General features: G+C 41.4%; 1 protein-coding gene across 4 annotated transcripts in view; it reads left to right on the forward strand.

The window, feature by feature from the left end:
- TMEM184B (transmembrane protein 184B) overlaps positions 1-21,198 on the forward strand; it is a 164,099-nt gene extending 142,901 nt beyond the window's left edge. For 3 of the 4 annotated variants that reach the window (XM_040359528.1, XM_040359531.1, XM_040359529.1), the window contains 5 exons: positions 3,429-3,520; positions 8,019-8,188; positions 14,330-14,524; positions 19,217-19,240; positions 20,542-21,198. In XM_040359528.1, the coding sequence (XP_040215462.1) occupies positions 3,429-3,520; positions 8,019-8,188; positions 14,330-14,524; positions 19,217-19,240; positions 20,542-20,780 (720 nt within the window). In that variant the 3' untranslated portion in view covers positions 20,781-21,198. The remainder of the gene's footprint in view (positions 1-3,428; positions 3,521-8,018; positions 8,189-14,329; positions 14,525-19,216; positions 19,241-20,541) is intronic. The other variant, XM_040359530.1, reaches the window with a different exon arrangement.
- Positions 21,199-21,773: the final 575 nt, after the last annotated feature.

A 21,773-nucleotide genomic window follows, 5' to 3' on the forward strand; every position in this document is an offset into this window, starting at 1 on the left:
AACAGGTCTATAGTTACTTGGTAAAGACTTTGTTCCCTTTTTAAATATAGGCACCACATTGGCTCTACGCCAATCCAGTGGTACTATTCCTGTCATTAATGAGTCCCTAAATATTAGATACAGTGGCTTTGAAATGACAGAGCTCAACTCACCTAGGATCCGTGGGTGGATGCCATCTGGTCCAGGTGCTTTATCCACCTTTATTCTGTCTAAATATTTCTGGACCATATCACTTTTGAGCCATTGTGGATTTGGGGCTGTGTCACTCCCACCCCCATTTTGGACATGAGCTCCCCCATGCTCCATTGTATACACAGAGCTGAAGAAAGCATTTAATAAATTTGCCTTCTCTTTGTCACCAGTCACCCACTCTAGATTATTTTGTAAGGGGCCTACATGCTCAGACTTCACCTTTTTACTATTAATATATTTAAAGAATTTTTTGGGGTTTGTCCTACTATCTTTTGCAATCTGTCGTTCATTTTGAATTTTTGCATCCTTGATTTCCTTTTTACATATCCTGTTATATTCTTTGTAACATTTAAACAACACTAGTGTTCCTTCATTTTTATATTTTTTAAAAGCTACTTTCTTATTGTTTATAGCTTTTTTAACTTTGCCCGTGAGCCACATAGGTTTTATTTTTAGCCTTTTAAACTTATTGCCCATGGGAACATACTTTGCAGTGAGGTTCCACACAGTCTTTTTGAAAAATTCCCATTTCTGTTCTGTGTTCATCTGTGTCAATAGTCCCTCCCAGTCCAAGTCCTGGAGAGCAGCCCTCATCCTTGGAAAATTTGCTCTCTTAAAATTTAGTGTTTTAATATTTCCTGTATGTATTTCCTGCTTATAGTTAACATTAAATGAAATCATGTTATGATCACTGCTACCCAGGTGTTCCTTTATCTGAACATTAGTAATAAGCTCTGAATGGTTTGAGATTATCAGGTCCAACAGAGCATCATTCCTAGTTGGGGCCTCAATAAACTGCACCATAAAATTGTCCTGCAATAGGTTTTTAAATTTTTGTCCTTTAACTGTCCCAGAAGTGCCATTAATCCAGTCAATTTCTGGGTAGTTAAAATCACCCATTATTATCACCGTCCCAGCCCTTGCAGCCCTTTCCATCTGTGCAAGGAGCTGAGTCTCCACCTCTTCATTAACATTGGGTGGTTTATAACAAACTCCAATGATTAATTTTGAACTACGCACATCTGTATGCAGTTCCACCCATAATGCTTCAGCCTCATCACACTCTCCATCAACCAGGTTCTCTTTCACGCTTGCTTTGAGGTCACTTCTCACATAGAGACAGACCCCTCCACCTTTCCTTTTTACCCTGTCTTTCCGAAAGAGAGCATAGCCAGGAATATTAATAGCCCAGTCATGTGAGGATTGAAGCCAAGTTTCAGCAATACCGATTACATCATAGCTCTCCTCATGCACCAGAGCTTCCAACTCACCTGTTTTGCTTGGCAGACTTCTGGCATTGGTGAACAAACACTTAAATGTATTGTTACATTTTTCTCTAGTGTTTTTCATATAATTTATAGTAGTACAAATGGCACTATTATTTCCAATGGCTGTTTGCAACATGGGAACTTTCTTGTCACCTGCCATGACCCTCCCCCCATCTATCCCCATTCCACTCTCCATTAATGTCTGACCCCTAGCTGACCTGTGTACCCGATGTAATTCTAGTTCACCCTCCCCCCTCAATCCTAGTTTAAATACTCCTCCAGCATTCCCATAAACCTCTCCCCCAGCACAGCAGACCCCCTTCCATTCAAGTGCAAACCGTCCTTAGCATATAGGTTGCACCCCAATGAAAAGTCATCCCAGTGCTCTAGAAACCCAAATCCCTCCTTCCTACACCAGGTCTTTAGCCATGCATTCAGCTCTCTAATCTCCCCCTGCCTTTCCTGTGTTGCGCATGGCACAGGCAATATTTCAGAGAATATCACCTTGGAGGTCCTTCCCTTCATCTTGCAGCCTAGTTCTTTAAATTGATTCTTAAGGAGCCTCCACCTTCCATGTATACTGTCATTGGTTCCAACGTGGACCAAGACAGCTGGGTCATGCCCAGCCCCTCCCAGTAATTTATCCACCCGGTCCACCACATGCCGAACCCTGGCACCAGGGAGACAGCAAACCATTCGGTTGAAGCGATCCTGGCGACAAATTATTCTATCAGTCCTTCTGATTATAGAATCCCCTATTACCACCAACTGTCTAGGCCTACCTGCACTCCCCTCCCCACCTCTACTAGATGGGTTGCTCTCCCGGCTGTTAGGGGTAGCAGTAACATCTAGGGCTGCCACCTCTGTGTTTGCCACCTCCACATCATCACCCAACTTGGCAAATTTGTTTTGATGCACAAATACAGGACTGGCCTTCCCTTTCTGCACACCCCTTCCACTCCCTCTAGCTACATTAACCCATCTCCCTATCTGATAATCCTGACTTGCCCCTCCACCCTCCACATCAACCTTACTGACCACCTGCTCAGCGAGCAGAGAACCCCTTTCAAGGTTGTCATTTCTACCCAGTGTTGCAACTTGCTCCTCCAGATCTCTAATACGAGCTTCCAGAAGGGCAACCTGCTCACATCTGTCACAGCGGTATCCATCTTGGAGCTGTTGCACCAATTTTGCATACATGTGACACACTGTGCACTGAGCAAACCCTTCAACCCTGCTAGCACTCATTTCCCAGTTACAATACAATTACTTGTAGGAAGTTTAAGAAGTTACTTACAGTTTTAGAAGACTCCTGTCTTAACTCTTGTTTTAAACTCCTGGTTTTTAACTCATCACTTGTATTCAAAAATCCCACTTCTGATCAGAAATTCCACAGATCTACTCTTAGCAAGGAGCCAGCTCTTATGGAGTTTTTACAGACACTTATATACTCACCTGTTACCAATTAAACACTCCCCTTAATTAGCAGAAAGAAAAAAAAGAAAGCTGTTTAAAAAGTGTCAGAGAAATGAGACAAACAATTCAACACTTTCAAGCACAAACAGTTAAAAGCAGCTAACAGCAAATCCTGGTTTTTAACTCATCACTTGTATTCAAAAATCCCACTTCTGATCAGAAATTCCACAGATCTACTCTTAGCAAGGAGCCATATATGTTAAAAGGATTTTATAGGGAGAAATTATATGCATTGTTTTTGTCTGTCTCTGTTTCTTTTTTACTTTGATTGTAAACTGAGATTTGTTATAATAAAGGAAAAAAGTGATTAGAAAAAAAACTACCTTTCTTCCTAAATCTCCTGATTGTTTTTTAGCCTCTGCATTTTTGTCTTCATATTCACAATTTCTGTTGCCCAGGTTTGTGTAAGGTCTACTCTTACGATTTAAATTATGCAATGTTTTATTCCATATTTATTCCCATGTTTTCAACATGTGTGTTTTCCATTTACAGGCAACTCTGCAGTTTTGTGTGGTTAAACCCCTGATGGCAATCATCACTGTCATACTTCAAGCTTTTGGAAAATATCGGGATGGTGATTTTAAGTAAGTCCTGAGTGTATAATACTAGACCTGCCCCAGCTGGCAGTAAACCTTGTTGGAATACATTAGCACAGCAGGAGAGATCCCTGCATAACACATTGTTGTTTTGATGTGGGGGTCTTTTTTTTTTTTTTTTTTAAACCCACTGGTTGAACAAAAAAAAAATTGAACGTCTACACCAGGGCTCAAGTCCTGTGGGAACGGAGTTCCTGCACTCAGTTCCCTTTGCAGGACTAGAGCAGCCAAGCCGCCCGAGCTAATCCTTCACTAAGCGGCGATGCCCAGCTCGACTCACTGTGAGGGGCAGGCGACCTTAGTAATCCTTTATGTTACTGGCCGCTTCCTGTATATGGATTAATCGGGTAGTGTGCGGGTATTCCGTCACTTCCTCGATGCCGCAATGTCTCCTGGGAGCTTTTGTCATTGTTCCCAGGAGATGTTGCGGAGGTCTGCCGCGAGTTATCTCATGATTTAAAAAGAACTTGCTTCTTTCTAAATCCCGCGATAATTCGCGGCAGACCTCCACAATGTCTCCTGGGAACAATGACAAAAGCTCCCAGGAGACATTGCGGCATCGAGGAAGTGACGTAATACCCGCACACTACCCGATGAATCCATATACAGGAAGCGGCCAGTAACATAAAGGATTACTAAGGTACAGTGGATAGAAAAAAAAATGTGGTTTAGTAATTATGCATATGAGCGTATCTTTTTTTTTTTTTTGTTGGTGGGGGAGTGGATCTTGGGTGGGAGTTCCCACACTTTTTTCCCCAGGACTTGACCCCTGGTGTACACACTATCTTTAGTATCGGCTAAGATTAAACACATACTGTATTATAGACATAACATATAATTGGTAAACCTTGCGCTCAAAGAAAATCCGTAAACCCCATTTTTGTAAATGTTTTATACCTTTTTAGGTGACAACACTGAAGAAATGACACTTTGCTACAAAGTAGTGAGTGTACAGCTTGTAAATTTATTGTCCCCTCAAAATAACTCAACACACAGCCATTAATGTCTAAACCACTGGCAACAAATGTGAGTACACCCCTAAGTGAAAATGTCCAAATTGGGCCCAATTAGCAATATTCTCTCCCCGGTGTCATGTGACTCGTTGGTGTTACAAACCCCAAACACAACTCCAAGATGACCTCTGCCTTGCTAAAGAAGCTGAGGCTAAAGGCGATGGACTGGCCAAGCATATCTCCAGACATAAACCCTATTGAGCATCTGTGGCGCATTCCTCAAACGGAAAGTGGAGGAGCGCAAGTTCTCTTGCATCCACCAGCTCCAGGATGGCGTCGTGGAGGAGTGGAAGAGGACTCCATTGGCAACCTGTGAAGCTCTGGTGAGCTCCATGCCCAAGAGGGTAAAGGCAGTGCTGGAAAATGGTGGCTACACAAAATATTGACATTTTGGGCCCAATTTTGAAATTTTCACTCAGGGGTGTACTCACTTTTGATAGCGGTTTAGACATTAACCACTTAAGACCCGGACCATTATGCAGGTTAGGGACCTTGCCCCTTTTTGCGATTCCGCACTACGTTGCTTTAACTGATGATTGCGTGCTCCCAAACAAAATTGGCGTCCTTTTTTCCCCACAAATAGAGCTTTCTTTTGGTGGTATTTGATCACCTCTGCGTTTTTTTTATTTTTTGCGCTATAAAAAAAAAAAAAAAGCGACAATTTTGAAAAAATTCTATATTTTTTACTTTTTGCTGTAATATATATCCCCAAAAAAATATATAAAAAAAAAACATTTATTTTTTCTCAGTTTAGGCCGATACGTATTCTACTTATTTTTGGTAAAATAATAAGCGTTTGGTTTGCGCAAAAGTTATAGCGTTTACAAAATAGGGGATAGTTTTATGGCATTTTTATTAATAATTTGTTTTACTAGCAATGGCAGCGATCGGCTTTTTTTTTTTTGGGACCATTGTCATTTTCACAGCGTAAAGTGCTGTGAAAATGACAATGGCAGTGAAGGAGTTAACCACTAGGGGGCGCTAAGGGGTTATGTGTGCCCTAAGGGAGGGATTCTTACTGTAGGGGGCCGTGACGTCACTGATCGTCGTTCCCTATATCAGGTAACAGACTATCAGTGTCACTGCCACACAGAAGAACGGGGAAGGTGTGTTTACACACACACCACTCCCCGTTCTTCAGCTCCTGTGACTGATCGCGGGACACCGTCGGTGAACGGTCACGGAGCTTCGGACCGGGTCGCACGTGACCCACGGCTGGGATCTTAAAGGCAACGTACAGGTACGTGCCTGTGCCATTCTGCCGACGTATATGTGCAGGAGGCGGTCCTTAAGTGGTTAATGGCTGTGTGAGTTATTTTTGAGGGAATAGCAAAATTACACTTTTATACAAGCTGTACACTCAGTACTTTTACATTGTAGCAAAGTGTAATTTCTTCAGTGTTGTCATGTGAAAAGATATAATAAAATATTTACAAAAATGTTAGGGGTGTACTCACTTTTGTGAGATACTGTATAAAGAATACAGGATACAAAAGATGGATGTGAAAAGATTACAAGATTGCATTGTCTGTTGCCTATGGACCCTTCACAAGCAATGTGTATAGTATCAAAAATAAAAAAAAGTTGGGTGAGTGAGAAAAAAATATAATGTGTAAAGTGAAAATGTGATACAAATATATCAACCGGCAAACAAAAAGTGCCACAAAACCGTCAATTTAGAAACCGTCTCCATATTCTGATCCAACGTAGGTTAATAGAAGGTGCTCTTCCTCCTATGGTAAGTGATACACAATCAAGTGCTTCTATATTCCACAAGTGCTTAATAAACAATTGGCCTCTAAATTATAGGAAATCATGAGAGGTGCAGAACACAGCTTGGGAAAGTTTGTCTCAGAATGGATCCTGTATTTCTCATCCTGGTTTTTCATAGAAACATAAAGTGATGGCAGAAAAGTTTGCCATCAAGTATGCAGATTTTTATTTTTTTTGTTTTTTTGTCCGAGTATAGATTTATGTTTGCCATTTACTGTTGACTGGCTCACTTCCTCTGCTGGAAGTTTATTCCAAGCATCAACTACACTTTCAGTAAAACAATACTTTCCTCCAGTTTGAGGTCATGTCCCTGTGTTCTTGATTTTGGTTTCATATTGAAAAACTGTCGTCCTGAACCTTATTCATCCCCTTGCTGTATAAATAGGTTTGTCATGTCTCCCCTTTACCTTCCTTCCTCTAGACCAGAGATGGAGGACCTCCAGCTGTTGCAAAACTAAAAGTTCCATGAGGCATAGCAAGACTGACAGCCGCAAGCATGACACGCTGGAAATTGGCTAATTGCTTATTCCTGCTCTAGACTGTAATTGAGTTCCTGACGTAGCTCTTAAAGGAGAAGTCCAGTCAAAACCCTATGGATCACAGGCGTGCAATTCGTTTTGCACTTCTGTGACCAGTTTTCAGCAAAGAACGTCACGAATATCAGTCCAGGCACTGTGCCATTACGACAATGGAAGTCTGGATCCACCAGGTGCCTGGATTGACCGCGAACAACTGAGCTGGCCACCCCCTCCACATATCGGTGCTCCAATGAGAGAGACGAGAGCATAGAACTGTCTGCAGCTCTCTGCTCGGAACTGTCAGAACTGAGCGATTGGCAATGTTCAATCGCCCGGTTCTCAGTGCAGAGGCACTGGGGGACAGATGCAGCATCGGAGTGATTCTGGATCCACTGAGGTAAGTATGATTAAAAAAAATAATTATTAAACCCATACTTCTCTTTTTAAGTCTGCTCTTTTCAGAGCAAGAGTGAAATCTTCCATCTGTTGAATCTCCCAAAATCAAAACCCGACAGCTGCTTTTTTTTTTTTTTTGTATCAATCATGAAACGGTCTCAACCATAAATAGGTTGTCTTAATCTATTGAGTATTTTTTGTATTTAAAAGTGATAAAATATTTCATGTATATCAATCTTGGCCTCTTTCAGTCGGCTTTCCATAGTAATGATTACCAAATGGCTTAATAGAACTTTCCTGCAGTAATGAAGGAAAATCATAAGATTGATATAGTTTTTCTGGAAGGTTGGCTTAAAGGGATCTAAGACTGAAAATTGCAAATGTTTGAAAATTTAGGTGTGTATGATGAGAATTGGGGTGAAATCATGTTACAATAGCACATGAAAAAGTTTTGTTCCCAAAAATTGCATGTTGAACTTGTGGTGCCATTCGTTGTATGCTGAAAAATATGTAGCTAAAAAATGCACAAAAAGATGCTGGAGCTTCTTTAATGCGATGCTGCGTTTCAAGCTGGGAGAAGAATAGAAGTGTTATAAAAGGCTGTATTTAGGTGCATTGAAAATGTTTTTTTTTTTTCATCTACTGTGTGTAATAATTTTGCTTGCAGAAATTCTTTGCAGTAGGATGTAAACATGAATGTCAGTTTCGGTCAACCAAACCATTTATTTTTTATTTTTTTTCCTCCCTTGAAAACAAAATGTTTCACCATGGTGTTTGTCATTGCAGCGTGGCCAGTGGTTACCTCTATGTAACAATTATTTACAACATCTCGGTCAGTCTTGCACTCTATGCTCTGTTTCTCTTCTATTTTGCAACACGAGAGCTTCTTAGTCCTTACAGCCCTGTGCTCAAGTTCTTCATGGTGAAGTCGGTCATCTTCCTTTCCTTCTGGCAAGGTGAGATTCCCTATCCTAACTGTGTGTGTGTGTGTAATCTTTGTGCAGGTAAATAAGCAGAGGGTCATAACAGCGACAGATGGCTGGATTTGGGCATGTTCACTCGTGTCAGCATTATCTAGTTACTCCACGGAAGTTTAACAGAATCTATTTTTATTCCCTAGAAAATACATTTTAGAGGGCACTTGCCAGGCACGTCACTGATGATTAAACTATATGTGTTTGTGAAAATAAGATGTTTGATTTCTTAAAGGACAGTTAGAGGCAACACTGCAGATTTAGCTGTGAAGAATTCTGTTACAGGACCGCTATCCTTAAAAATATTGTATTTACATATTTGTATGAAAGATAAGTCAGAATATGGATTCCTCTTGATTTTTTCTTTGTTTTATGTTATATATCTATATTTATAATTGCAGCAAGCTATGCAGTAAAAGTGTTAAGCCTTGGATCAAGGGTGCTTACAGTGGCTTAAATTTCCTAAAAAAAAAAAAAAAAATGCTTCTGTAGCTGTTCAAGGATGCTTAGCAGGGCTATAATTTTGTCCAACTCTTTTCACTGTCAGACTGTGGCGACTGGTGCTTGGCACTTGCCTATCTCGAGTCAGCGCATTCCTCCACGCTCCCTCTGAGTTCTCAATGTCTTCTCCCGTCCTCTTCTGCTATGATTGGACGCCTGATAGGCATCCAATCACAGCGCCTGTCGCTTCAGCCAATCGGGTGACGGGTAACGGCTCCTGATTGGCTGAGAGGCAGGTCAGTGTTAGGGAAGCGATTTATTCGCTTCCCTAACACCACACTGTGTAAACTAACGCACAGCAGTGCGCCCGCTGTTTAACAATTTGGAAGCCTATTGGAGCCCCTGGCTCTAATCGGGCTGCCTATTAGAGCCGGCAGCTCTAATTAGGCACTTCCAAATACATCCCCGCCACTGTAATTCAGATGCCCAACAAGGGCCGGACATCTGAATAGGGGGTGGCAGCGGCGACAATAGATTTATGCAATGCATGAATCTATCTATTGTTGGTTGACTGGTGCAGGAGAGAGGGGGTGGCTCTCCTGCGCCCTCTATGGACGCACCGCCACTGGTCAGAGGCATGTGCAATAATAAAACCATATACGGACTACTGCATTTACATATCTTAAATGCATATAGTTCTCACAATTTAATAGGTTAATATCCGAGTGACATGCACTGGGTCAAACAATGACTCAATGACTATTACAGACAGCACGAGTGCACAGATGTTGACCAATGATCTTCCTGCAAGTGAGAGAGACAGACCCGCCTATACTGCCGGGGGATACTAGAGCAGGCCTGAGTAGGTGTGATGCGAGGAAGCTTTTGGGTGGGGGAAGAGATTAGTGCCGTGGAGGGAAATTTGTTCAGAGGGGGGAGGATGGTGCAGTGGTCATAGTCGAGGAGCAGTGGAAGTGAGCTGTTAAAGAGATAGCTGATCCCTGCACACTGTGCAAAGCACAAAGTTAAACTCTGTATATAGCGCACACTCAACTCTGTGCATAGGGCACCCCTGAAACTGAACTTGATCACATAATTGGGGCTTAAGGTAAGTGGAAACAGGGATTTATATAAATTTTGTGTATATCATCAATATATACATTTTGCAATGGTGTCACTACTAACCCAGTTTTCTCCTTCGTTTGACGGACACAGCACCTCCTTTATCTTGACCATTGGGTTATATCGCAGGAGTAGGACTAGGCAGAAAATAAAACTTGGCTACGCCCCATAGGCCATCCTCGGTCAATATATAACCCCCTCCCTGCTCTAGGTATTCAGTTTATTTGTCTAGTCAGGAGTAAGGACTTCGCTCTTTGCTGGGATCTTGTGGTCCTAGCAAATTTTAGCTTTTTGTCTTTCTCCCATGCATTTTCTCTTAAAGGCTCTACAGTCAACAGCCGGGCTGGGCGGCTGGCTGGATAATCTAGATCCAGTGGTCCCAGTCAGTGAGCACTTGCAGACCACAGCTATGCGCTAGGTTGGCCACAACATAACCTCAATGGACAGAGGCTGGTTATCGAGTTAAATGTCTCGCAGGGTCGGCCTATTTTGAGTCGCAGCAGTCCCTCTGTTGCCTTCCCGCTGCGGTGGCGAGGAGTTATGTCTGGAGTGCCACCCCCGCACCATGGATCTGTAAGTACAGTCCCCCTCCCCATTGTGCGGTTTGGGGTGGATGCAGGTACCTTACAGGGATGGGTCGGGCCTGCCTGTGGGATCCCTCCTCCCATCCTAAAAGTCCCTCTGTTGAGCTGGGCTTCCCTTGTCTTCCCCCCCCCCCCTGCGGATTGGTGGCAGTCCCAGGGCAGGCGGCAAAGACCCCTGGGGGTCTCCCTCACTATTTCCCTTCTGTAAAGGTCTTCAGGTGGTGTGTTTCCTGCCCTGGCGGTATGAGGGGTTCCAAGACCCCTTGGGGCATGCCCTACTTACTGTGTGATGGGTATGGTGCAGTTTGGGGGTCCTAGTGCAAAGAGCGCAGCGGTGCAGAGTGCACTGCAGAGTCCCCTTAAATGTTCACCCTGCCTGGTGGAGTACAGTAGCTTTTGGGGAGGCCCTTGCAGAGTTTTGAGGGCACAGAGCAGATTCTGGCAGCATGCTTTGGCATATCAAATGGCTGGTGGCCATGTTTGGGATGTCCGATGACATCACAGTGCCCATTTTTCCTTGGTTTGGCTGGTCTCCGGCCATGTTTTTGTAGCCAATGACGTCACAGCGGCCATTTTTCCTAAGTCTAGTGAAATGCTGGAGACGGCCAGAACCTTGTGGAGATGCCGGAGCTCCTCCTCTTCCTCCTCTGTTCTCTCCCTGTCCCGGGATATATGAATTAAATGGCATCCATGGTGTTGCTGCGCTCCTCCAGCTGGTAGGATTGAGTCTTTGGGGGTCCCTGTATATCTCTCTTGCTGCTGGTAGGTACCCTGAGCATTGGGGGATCCTTTAGTGGTGGCAACATTTTTTTTGTACTGAATGGACTTCCTTTTCCATATGGAGCCTCGGGGTTGCATCTCCCCCACTGACCCCCTCATAAAGGTGGCAGGTCCCTCGGAGCCCCAGCTTCCCATGGTTTTGCTGACAGCGGTCCTAGAGTCATTGGTATCCTGGGTGAAAGTAGCTTTTGGCCAAAGGCCCAGGAGGAAGCCCCCCCTGCCTTCCCCTGCTTAGTCTGTCTCCTCTGATTCAGAGCCTGATGCTGTGGGGAATGCAGTCTGTCCAGGGGGGCTTGATATCCCGCCCCCTGACCCGACCAATAGCAAGGATGAATTCTCCGTAGTCACAGCAGCAAGGGAAAAAGCACTGGTGGACGCACTTCTTATTGCGGTGCATGAGACTTTTTAAAAATGGAGGATGCAGTTGAGAGTGCCAGGGACATGGCTGTGTCTTTTGGTACGTATAAGTCACCTCGCACACCTAAGGTGTTTCCTTATCTGCCTTATATTGACAGGTTTACCTATAAGGGATGGAAACAATCAAAGTAACCCTTTGTGATCTCCAAACATTTCTCAGTACGTTATTCCTTCAAGGAATCACTTTTAAAAAAAGTGGACTACTCCACCAGTGGTGGACACTCTTGTCTCCAGGTTGAATACAGCAACCATGATCCCAGTAGTGGAATCCCTGTCCTTTAATGACTCGACTGACAGAAAAGCAGAGGCTGTGGCACGCAGCATGTTTTTTTTTTTTTTTATGGCTGGTTCGGCATTGTGTCCAGTCTTGGCCTTGGCCCTGGTGTCGCAGACCCTAACTGAATGGGCCAAGCTTCTGTGCCATGGTCTGAGTAGTGAGCAGGTTCCTGCTGTTTATGTTGATTTAGGGGACCAGTTGGTCCATGGGCTGCAGTTTTATTTGTGATGCAGCTCCTGTGCTGTCCATGCTTTTTGTTTCAGTGGTGATTAGACGTGTGCTGTGGCTTAAGAATTGGTCTGCAGACCAAGCCTCTAAGAAAGCTATCATTGTATTGCCCTTTCAAGGTAATCAACTGTTTGGGGCTACCTTGGATGATGACATTAAGGGTATCACAGGGGAAAAGAGTACCTTCCTGCCACAATCTAGGAAAGGGAAGAAGCATCGTCGCAAACGAGGGCCTTCCTTCTCAGCCCATGGGAAATTATTTTGTGCTCCCAGGACTGCAGATAAAGGAAACGGATCTCTCAAGACTTCCCTGGGAAGTTCCAAGCAATCGTGGTCTGGTAAGCCTAGAGCAGGCTTCTCCCGAACCACTGACAAAACTCCTTCAGCATGAAGGTCTGCCCTCACCCAGCTTCGTGGACCTCCTTTGTGAGATTCAAAGGGGTCCAGGAATGGAACCTTTTGGGAGTTAGTCCACTTCAGGGGACCCAGAGTTTCCTTGTGCAGATTCAATTCCCAGAGATTGACCTTGAGTACCATCAAGGGCTAGGTGCCTGCTTTAGCAATCTTCTTTCAGCAACCCCTAGCCACGCACTCTTTAGTTTGTACCTTTTATTCAAGGAGTTTGGCATGTCACTCTGCCTGTACGGTCTCTTGCCACCATGGGATTTAAACTTGGTACAATCGGTTCTCCATAAATCTCATTTCGAGAATATTCAGGAGATTCCCTTACCTACATTGTCCTAGAAGGTGGCATTCTTGGTGGCTATTACCTCGACCTGCAGGGTTTCGGTGTTGGTGGCATTATCCTGTCGTCCGTATTTAGTACTCTAAAGGGTTAGCAGATGATGAGTTAGAGGGGCAGTTGTTCTGAGAGGGAGATGAGGGAGTTTACTTTAAATACACCTGTCACATCGCTGGTTAGTGTAAATGTCTGAATTACATTGGTTGATGTAAATATTCCTGTTTTGTTGAGGTCAGTGTAAATGTCCCAGTTACATTGGGGATCAATGTAGGGTGCCCCCTTACATTGGTTGTTGGCGGAGAAATATTATTCTGTTATTTTATTACATTATTTAGTACACCATTTGGTTCAGAATATTTTTCTTCTCGTTTTACTCCTCTAAAACCTAGGTGTGTCTTATGGAGCAAAAAATTCTGTAACTTGGAAGGACTATAATGGTACCAAAGGAGTAAAGTATCAAAAGTATTTTATACAAGTTAAAATTTATGAAAACATGAAAAATATACACATACCACAGACATAAACATGACAAAACAATATGATGCTCTTCTTAGTCTTGCTTCTTATCAACCCTACTGCCGTAGGGGATGAGGGACTTGCTATAGCTTTGACGCAGTTGCACTTCACGGGGCATTGCCCGCTTCTTCAGGTAAAGTGTATAGCAAACACTAAAATGGGAAATATTATACATATCAATTCCAATCACAATCTATCAATGAGTATAATGGCACAATGGTGCATTGCCATATACCTCAAAATGATATACAGAGACAAATAAATGAAGTCTTAATACATGGTCTTCATATGGTCAGCCTCTGCCACCTTCTGGTCACATGCGATAGTTTGCATACAGCTCTTTGGGGAGACCAAGCTCCTAGTGTCAATTGATATGAATATTTGAAAAAGGTATATCATATGGAGATAATCGTAACCAATATGAAACAAGCCCATAAGTATGAACACATGTCACTGTGTGTAATATAAGGCAAAAGGATAGTTTGGTGTGGTGCCCCTTTAAGATACAAACTACTCCCCAGCTCTGCAGCAAGCCAGTCCCTCATCCCCAAGTTTTCATGAATTTTAACTTTTATAAATACGTTCAAATTAGTATGGTGTTTTTTTGTTTGTTGTTTTTGCATATTATCTTTCAGGATGAGGTACCGGATGCTTGTCCAACTTTTGAGGTTTCTCTTATGAGTCCCTCATTCCATTATTCTTTTTTTTTTTTCTTTTGGGGTATATTATTATAATGGCACAATGGTGCATTGCCATATACCTCAAAATGATATACAGAGACAAATAAATGAAGTCTTAATACATGGTCTTCATATGGTCAGCCGCTGCCACCTTCTGGTCACATGTGATAGTTTGCATACAGCTCTTTAGGGAGACCAAGCTCCTAGTGTCAATTGATATGAATATTCCATTATTCCTTTTTTACTTTAGGGGTATATTATACATAAGGTCTTGCAACATTGTGTAATTCTTGGTACACACTAGACTTTATTAATTTGTCTCCTTATGTTTTACAGGAATGCTTTTAGCTATACTGGAAAAGTGTGGTGCTATCCCAAAAATCAATTCAGCTGAGGTTACTGTGGGTGAGGGCACCATTGCCGCCGGCTACCAGAATTTTATTATTTGTGTAGAGATGTTCTTTGCAGCCGTAGCGCTACGTTATGCTTTTACTTACAAAGTTTACTTAGACAAAAGGCTTGATGCTCAAGGTGAGTACAGTACTTTTTTTTTTTTTTTTTACGTGCTAATATTTTTCAAATTTCACAGGTGCTGTTGATTCACTCTTATAGGGTTGGTCACTTTACTTGACCTCTCCCTATACGAACTGCTTTGTCAACCAGCTGTACCTGTGCACTGACCAGGGCCACCGGTGTCCTGTAAGATCACTATGCTTGAGATCCCAAGAATTTGGGGATCTCGCCTTTTCTGCAAAAATGCCAGCTTGGTTTGAATGAGACCCCTTTCACACTGAGGGCGTACTGCAGGCGCTATAGCGTTAAAAATAGCGCCTGCAATCCGCCCTAAAAGTGCTGCTCTATTGTCTCCAGTGTGAAAACCCGAGGGCTTTTACACTGGAGCGTTGAACTAGCAGGACAGTAAAAAAAAGTCCTGCTAGCCGCATCTTTGGAGCGGTGTGTATACCACTCCTCCACCGCTGCTGCCCATTAAAATCAATGGGACAGCGTGGCTATACCACCCGCAATGATTTGATTTGAGATCTGAAATGATAAAAAAGCCAGTAATGACTAGCAAGCTACAATGTGTATTATGAGTGACTGATGTGTGACATAGTCCCTATAAAAATTAGGTCACCATAACCAACTACAGAAATGCAAGAGCTACTGCTTTTCTGAATTTTCGAAAAATGTCTAAGCCCTTTATTTCCATAACAAGTTACTATAGGGTTCTCTGTTTAGCAGAGTCCTCATACAAATGAAAACATAATACAACATGTGTTATGCAAAAACAAAATGCTCAAGTCCAACTTAAGCATTTTATTTTTTTTCCACAACACATTTTATATATGTTTTATGTTTTCACCTAATATAGATAGGCATAGCACTGCACTATTATAATATTTTGTGTAAAGCACAATAATATATATATATATATATATATATATATATATATATATATATATATATATATATATACATGCATACACACAGTTGTGCTCATAAGTTTACATACCCTGGCAGAATTTTAGATTTCTTGGCCATTTTTCAGAGACTGTGAATAACACAAAAACATTTTTCACTCATGGATAGTGTTTGTCAGAAGCCATTTAATATTAATCATTTGTTTACTCTTTTTAAATCGTAATGGCAACAGTAACTACACAAATGACCTTGATCAAAAGTTTACATATCCTGGTGATTTTGGCCTAATAACATGCACATAAGTTGACACACATGGGTTTGAATAGCTATTAAAGGTAACCATTGTGATCTGTTTACTTGTAATTGGTGTGTAAAAGGTAAGTGAGTTTCTGGACTCCTGACAGACCTTTACATCTTCCAGTGCTGCTCTGATGTTTCTGAGTCATGAGGAAAGCAAAAGAATTGTCAAGGGATCTGTGGGAAAAGGTAGTTGAACTGTATAAAACAGGAAAGGGATATAAAAATATATCTAAGGAATTAAGAATGCCAATCGGCAGTGTTCAAACTCTAATCAAGAAGTGGAAAATGAGGGGTTCTGTTGAAACCAAACCATAGTCGGGTAGACCAACTCAAATTTCAGCCACAACTGCCAGGAAAATTGTTTGGGATGCAAAGAAAGACCCACCAATAACTTCAGGTGAAATACAGGACTCTGAATGCGTGGTGTCTTTGTTTCAAGATGCACAATAGGGAGGCATGGTTGAGTCGCTAGAAGAAAGCCTTTACTACGCAAATTCCACCAAGTATCCCGCTTACAATATGCCAAACAGCACAGAGACGAGCCTCAAACCTTCTGGCACAAAGTAATTTGGAGTGATGAGACCAAAAGTGAGCTTTTTGGCCACAAACATAAACGCTACATTTGGAAAGGAGTCAACAAGGCCTATGATGAAAGGTATGGAGGTGGATCGCTGATGTTTGTGGGGATGTGTGAGCTCCAAAGGCACAGGAAATTTGGTCAAAACTGTTGGCAAGATGAATGCAGTATGTTTCCAAAAAATACTGGAGGAGCATTTGCATTCATCAGCCAGGAAGCAGCGCATGGGACGTACTTGGACATTCCAACATAATGATCCAAAGCACAAGGCCAAGTCAACCTGTCATTGGCTACAGCAGAATAAAGTGAAAGTTCTGGAGTGGCCATTTCAGTCTCCTAACCTCAATATCATTGAGCCACTCTGCGGAGATCTCAAACGTGCAGTTTATGCAAGACAGCCCAAGAATTTCCAGGGCCTGGAGGCTTTTTGCCAAGAGGAATGGGCAGCTTTACTGAGAAGGTAAAGAGTCTCATCCACAAATATCACAAAAGACTTCAAGCTGTCATTGATGTTAAAGGGGGCAATACAGGGTATTAAGAACTGGGGTATGTAAACCTTTGATCGCAATAATTTGGGTATTTTCTGTTGCCATTATTATTTAAAGAGTAAATACTGTTGATTTATAATAAATGGCTTCAGCCAAACATTAACCATGAGTGAAAGAAACTCTGAAAAATTACCTAGAAATCATAAATTTTGCTAGGGTATGTAAACTTGTACTGTGTTGAGAGAGACAACACACAAACTGTGTACAGAAATGCTACTTTACTTGAAATATCATTTTGTTAGCAACAGCAAAACAGAACTTTTGCTTTCTGAATGCAAATTTAGGAATAAATGGTTTATCCTAAGCAGCTACCCCCCCTCACCAATGGGAGCCCTGATCACAAGGAGCTGTTTAAGAACTAATTTGCTCCTATTGCACAGTTAATAACTAAATTCATTACGTACCGTACTTTTTTCTTTGTAAACCTGTAGTTTCATCCTATTATTTCCTTTTAATCATTTGTTTTGTTTTTAGGTTTTTGTAGCACACTAATTTTGGTATTGGTATTTTGGTGCACACTATAATAGTGTTGCATTTTAACACTTTCGCTGCCGGGCCCTGTGCTCTATTTTGTACACTCAGGTGGCCAGACCATTTTTGCACTTTTTTCTTTGCTTTTTATTTTTCACTTATAGCTTTCAGAATTTATGAAAGGCACCAAACCATATATTTTCTGAAAGCACATGATCCGTAGAATACAAAGGTACCCCTGCGGTATTTGGGCAAATGTTTATCAAAGAAATATATTTGCAAAAAATACACTAAAACCATTATTGGCAGATAAAAACGCAGCAAACGCAGTGTCTGCTGAACAATTCTTATATAAGCTTATGGTCATTAAAAAGTGACCATAAGCTTATACAAGAGGGAGAAATAAAGTCCGTACGCCGTACTAACCTGGCCATCTGCAGGCCCTTTTGTAGGTCCGTACGGTGTACGGACTTGGCAGTAAAAGGGTTATTGGCTTATGAAATACAACATAACTTGCAGATGCATGCAAAAATATTACAGCTTTACTCATTTACTTTCTCCTCTTTTGCTTCCTATGTTCCCGCGTTGTGTAGGCAACCATTTTGTTTGCCGATGGTCAGGGTAATCGGCTTGAATAACTGGTATAACCAGGTGCAGAACTTGTGCCCTAAAAACGTGATCTAAATACAATGGGCATACCTGATCTGCCTTGGTTTTCCTCCTTTGTCACAGCTGCTGTACCTGGAAAAATCATGGCCCTTTGCTGCAGGAGTGCAGACCTTGGCTGGCAAACAGTGTCATATTACCAATTAAGTTTTTGAAATTTCTATCTGTAGTAACGCAAGTTGTTTTCAAACTAGTACTAGTCAATCTAGGTGTCTTTAGGTGCTTATTAGATTGCATAGATGTTACAAATAATTTTTGCAAGCTGGTATTGCCAAAAGTAGGCCAACAATGTGATGTATAGATTACTTTGGTAGTATAAGTAGTGAACAATCATATAGAAACACTTGATGACTATGTGCTAACCCCAAGTTAGTGGAAATATTGGAACAGGAGTTGACGTAAGTGAAGGATTTGGAGGTGCCTGTAGTATGGCAGTCTAGCGCTGGTATATAGTTTACCTATACAGTACGTCCTAAATCTTGTAATCGAGTAGGAGTACAACACAGTTAAGGGTTTTCTTTCGTTTTTAATAATAATAAAAATCTAAGATTCATTTATAGTGTCATGAAATATTGGGGTTCTTGTTTCCTTGACATATTCCCAGATCTCCAGCTCAGCTTTTTTTAATGGTTCATTTCTGCCACCTTGTGGTTGCCAACAGAATGCCTTTCCATTTGTATTCTCTGTTACAGCAAGCTATTTTGCCTCACATTCTTTTCAGCATTAATGAAAACGAATGCTCTTACATCTAGCAATTTCTCAAGTCTTTAAACATTTTTTATTTATTTTTTTGGATTATTAGTATCAACAGGAATTCCTTTCCGTTTTATATGAAATAGAGAGGATACTTTACAACATATGCTAATAATTTGGTGGGTAAATTATGTTGTAACATTGCAGCATTCTTATTTGGGTCCAGTTGCAAGCTTAGAGGAATTAAATCCGTTTCAGCTGCTGTCTCTTTAATCTATTGGAATATGTGAGGTATTTGTTTTCTAGAATGTCTGCAGGGAGTTGGATACCTTGCAGTGTTTTAGAGGAGAAACGGTGTTGATTCATCTCCGCGCACAGGGCTGGGGAGAACCTGTGGCTCTTGAAATGTATTACTCATCAACATATGATCCTCATATGATTTATGAATGCTGCTTCTTACAGGTCACTGTGTAATCTCTCTATTTCTTGATCTGTCCTTTTCTCTCTTTTTATTTCCCTTGCTTTTGCCCTGGTTATTTGCTGCAGCTGTTCCAAACTACGGTCCATATGGTAGGTATTGCCCTGTCTGCTTCACCTATCTAGCCATTTACTACTGCAGTTTCACATATTGCTTGACTTATTTGCTACCTTGCTGATCATCTTGCTGCATTAGGCCTACAGAAACCTGCACTTCAAATAGTATTTATATTCATTTTTAACACATTTCTCTTCCCCACCAGTTTAATGTGCTTCAACATTTTCCTTGCATGACTCAGCCATACTATACAAATACAACACACGATGCCTGAAATTGTTTGGCATTGGGTTTCTGTGTTCCTTGGGTTTTGAAGGTAGATCCCAGGCTAGAATCACATGCACAGATAATTTAAGCTATATCATGTTTTACTAAATATTGGTACATCTGATACTCCTTTACCTTGCCCTATTTTTTTTTAGCACAGAATGTATTTCCAGACACATGTATGCTTGCTGAAACATGCAGTTTCTTTAGAAATTGGACCACTACGACTGTATAGTATGATCAGAGTGGTCAGCCGTAGCCAAGTGGTAAACTGAAATATCTCAAGTTTCCTATTTAATTTCTGCTCACTGGCTGTTAGAATTGTCACCTGCTTTCCTGTTCAACCAGTCTCCACGCAAGTCCTAAAATGTAGCCAAAGCCCTAAAATATTGAAACCTCAGTTAAAAACCCACTACTTTTCTAAGAGCAATTTAAATTCTTTTCACTTTGGTAATCGGGAAGCTCAGATGGCTTTTGGTCATTAACTAGCCAAGTAAAATGGTGGTTTTGTAGCCAACAATGTATTTGATGGCTTCTGGTAACTGTTACCACTAAGTTATCAGGGTGCGCAAGATGAAAGATGGAGGGGTTGAATATAGTTCTGCTTAAGCAGTTTAGAACAAACTGTTGCAAATGTTTTTTGAATTAGGCACAATAACAAGGGCAATTATAGATTGATTAAAGGGAGAGAGGGCGGAAATGCTTCATGAATCATCTGCCCTTACTCAAGATGGCCATGGCCAGAAATGCTAGGGAAGGGGTGTCAAAGTGATTTCACAGCAAAATTAAAACATGGACACATGGATTGATGAGTTTGCTTTGAATATTAAAAATGAATTAAAAAGCATTTTTTGGTTTGTGGTGCTCGGATGCAGAGTAGTTCCACTTTAACTTCTTCCATTTACTGTTTTTGATGTAAAACACGTTGCTTTCCTTTGCCAAGCAATAGTTATATGTGGACTGGTCCAATTATCAGGATATGTGGGATTGTATCAGCATATTGATATTTTCAGTTTTGAGAGTCTTAAAGTGTGGATCCGACTTTCAGTGTCTTTGTGTTACTTTGCAGGGCGCTGTGCCCCCATGAAGAGCATTTCCAGCAGTCTGAAGGAGACCATGAATCCTCATGATATCGTTCAGGATGCCATCCATAACTTCTCCCCAGCCTATCAGCAGTACACACAGCAATCCACCTTGGAGCAGGGCACAACTTGGCGCAATGGACAAATCATCTCTCGCTCTCAGAGTCTATCAGGAGCCCGTGATACAGAGAAGACTCTACTCCTGAGCTCTGATGATGAATTCTAATCTAGGAGAAGAGACAGCCTGACTTTAATAAAAGAAACACAGATAACAATAGTTTGACTGAAAGACTATTTTCACATTCTTTTAACCAAATCCTGCACAGATAATTCTTCAATTCTCAATATACACTTACTATCAGTGCAAAATAGACTAGACTAAAAAGTAAAAAAAATACTATGATAAACTAGGTTTGTTGCAGGTTAATACTTTGCTCTTTGTATAAGTTGACTATTTTTTCCACAATCTTGTTTCTTGCTGCCAATTTCATAACATTATGTAGCAGTAATTGCTGTACTCAAAAGCAAAATGCTGCTCATTGAAATGCTGGATTTAGGATTTACTTTTATTTATATTGGTTGTGAGGTTTTGTGCTCTTTCTTCTCATGTGAACACTGGTAGATGTTGTTTTTTTTTTTTTTTTTGTATGAGTTAGAACAGAATAATGCGCAGCGACTGACTTGCCAATTTTTTATCTGTAATGGGTTCAGTATAAGATGTCCCATGACCTGCAACAAACCTACATATTGGGATTAGTTGTCTGTCATATAGTCTGGCTGCTGCTTTGTGCTCTGTGGTTTTATCAATAATGCATACCATCTGGCCTTTAGAGTTGTCATATATTTTTAATATTTGGCATGTCATTTTTCCCTTGGTGCAGAATTTAGTAGACTACAAGTTTCCTAATAGCCTTGCAATTCATTCTGGAGCAGCTTGTTCATTGAAGTGAACATGCTCTCAGCCTGTTTGGCAGGAACAGGTCTGCGTTTGGTCCCTTGCTGGGTCTTTTGCAGTTTTTTCTTTTTACCTAATGCAGGAGAATTTCCCCTTAATCCATTTTGACTCATTGAGTACCTTTTGGAATATGCTTGCATAGAGCTGCACGATTAATCGTCAAGAATCGTTATCACAATCTTTTTCCCGTTGCGATTGTTGACACAGGGTTTCACCATCTTTGACATGAAAATAATTTTCTCTCTGCACTTTGGTATGCAAAGA

This window comes from Rana temporaria, chromosome 7, assembly GCF_905171775.1.
Source record: "Rana temporaria chromosome 7, aRanTem1.1, whole genome shotgun sequence".
Taxonomy (NCBI): Eukaryota; Metazoa; Chordata; class Amphibia; order Anura; family Ranidae; genus Rana; species Rana temporaria.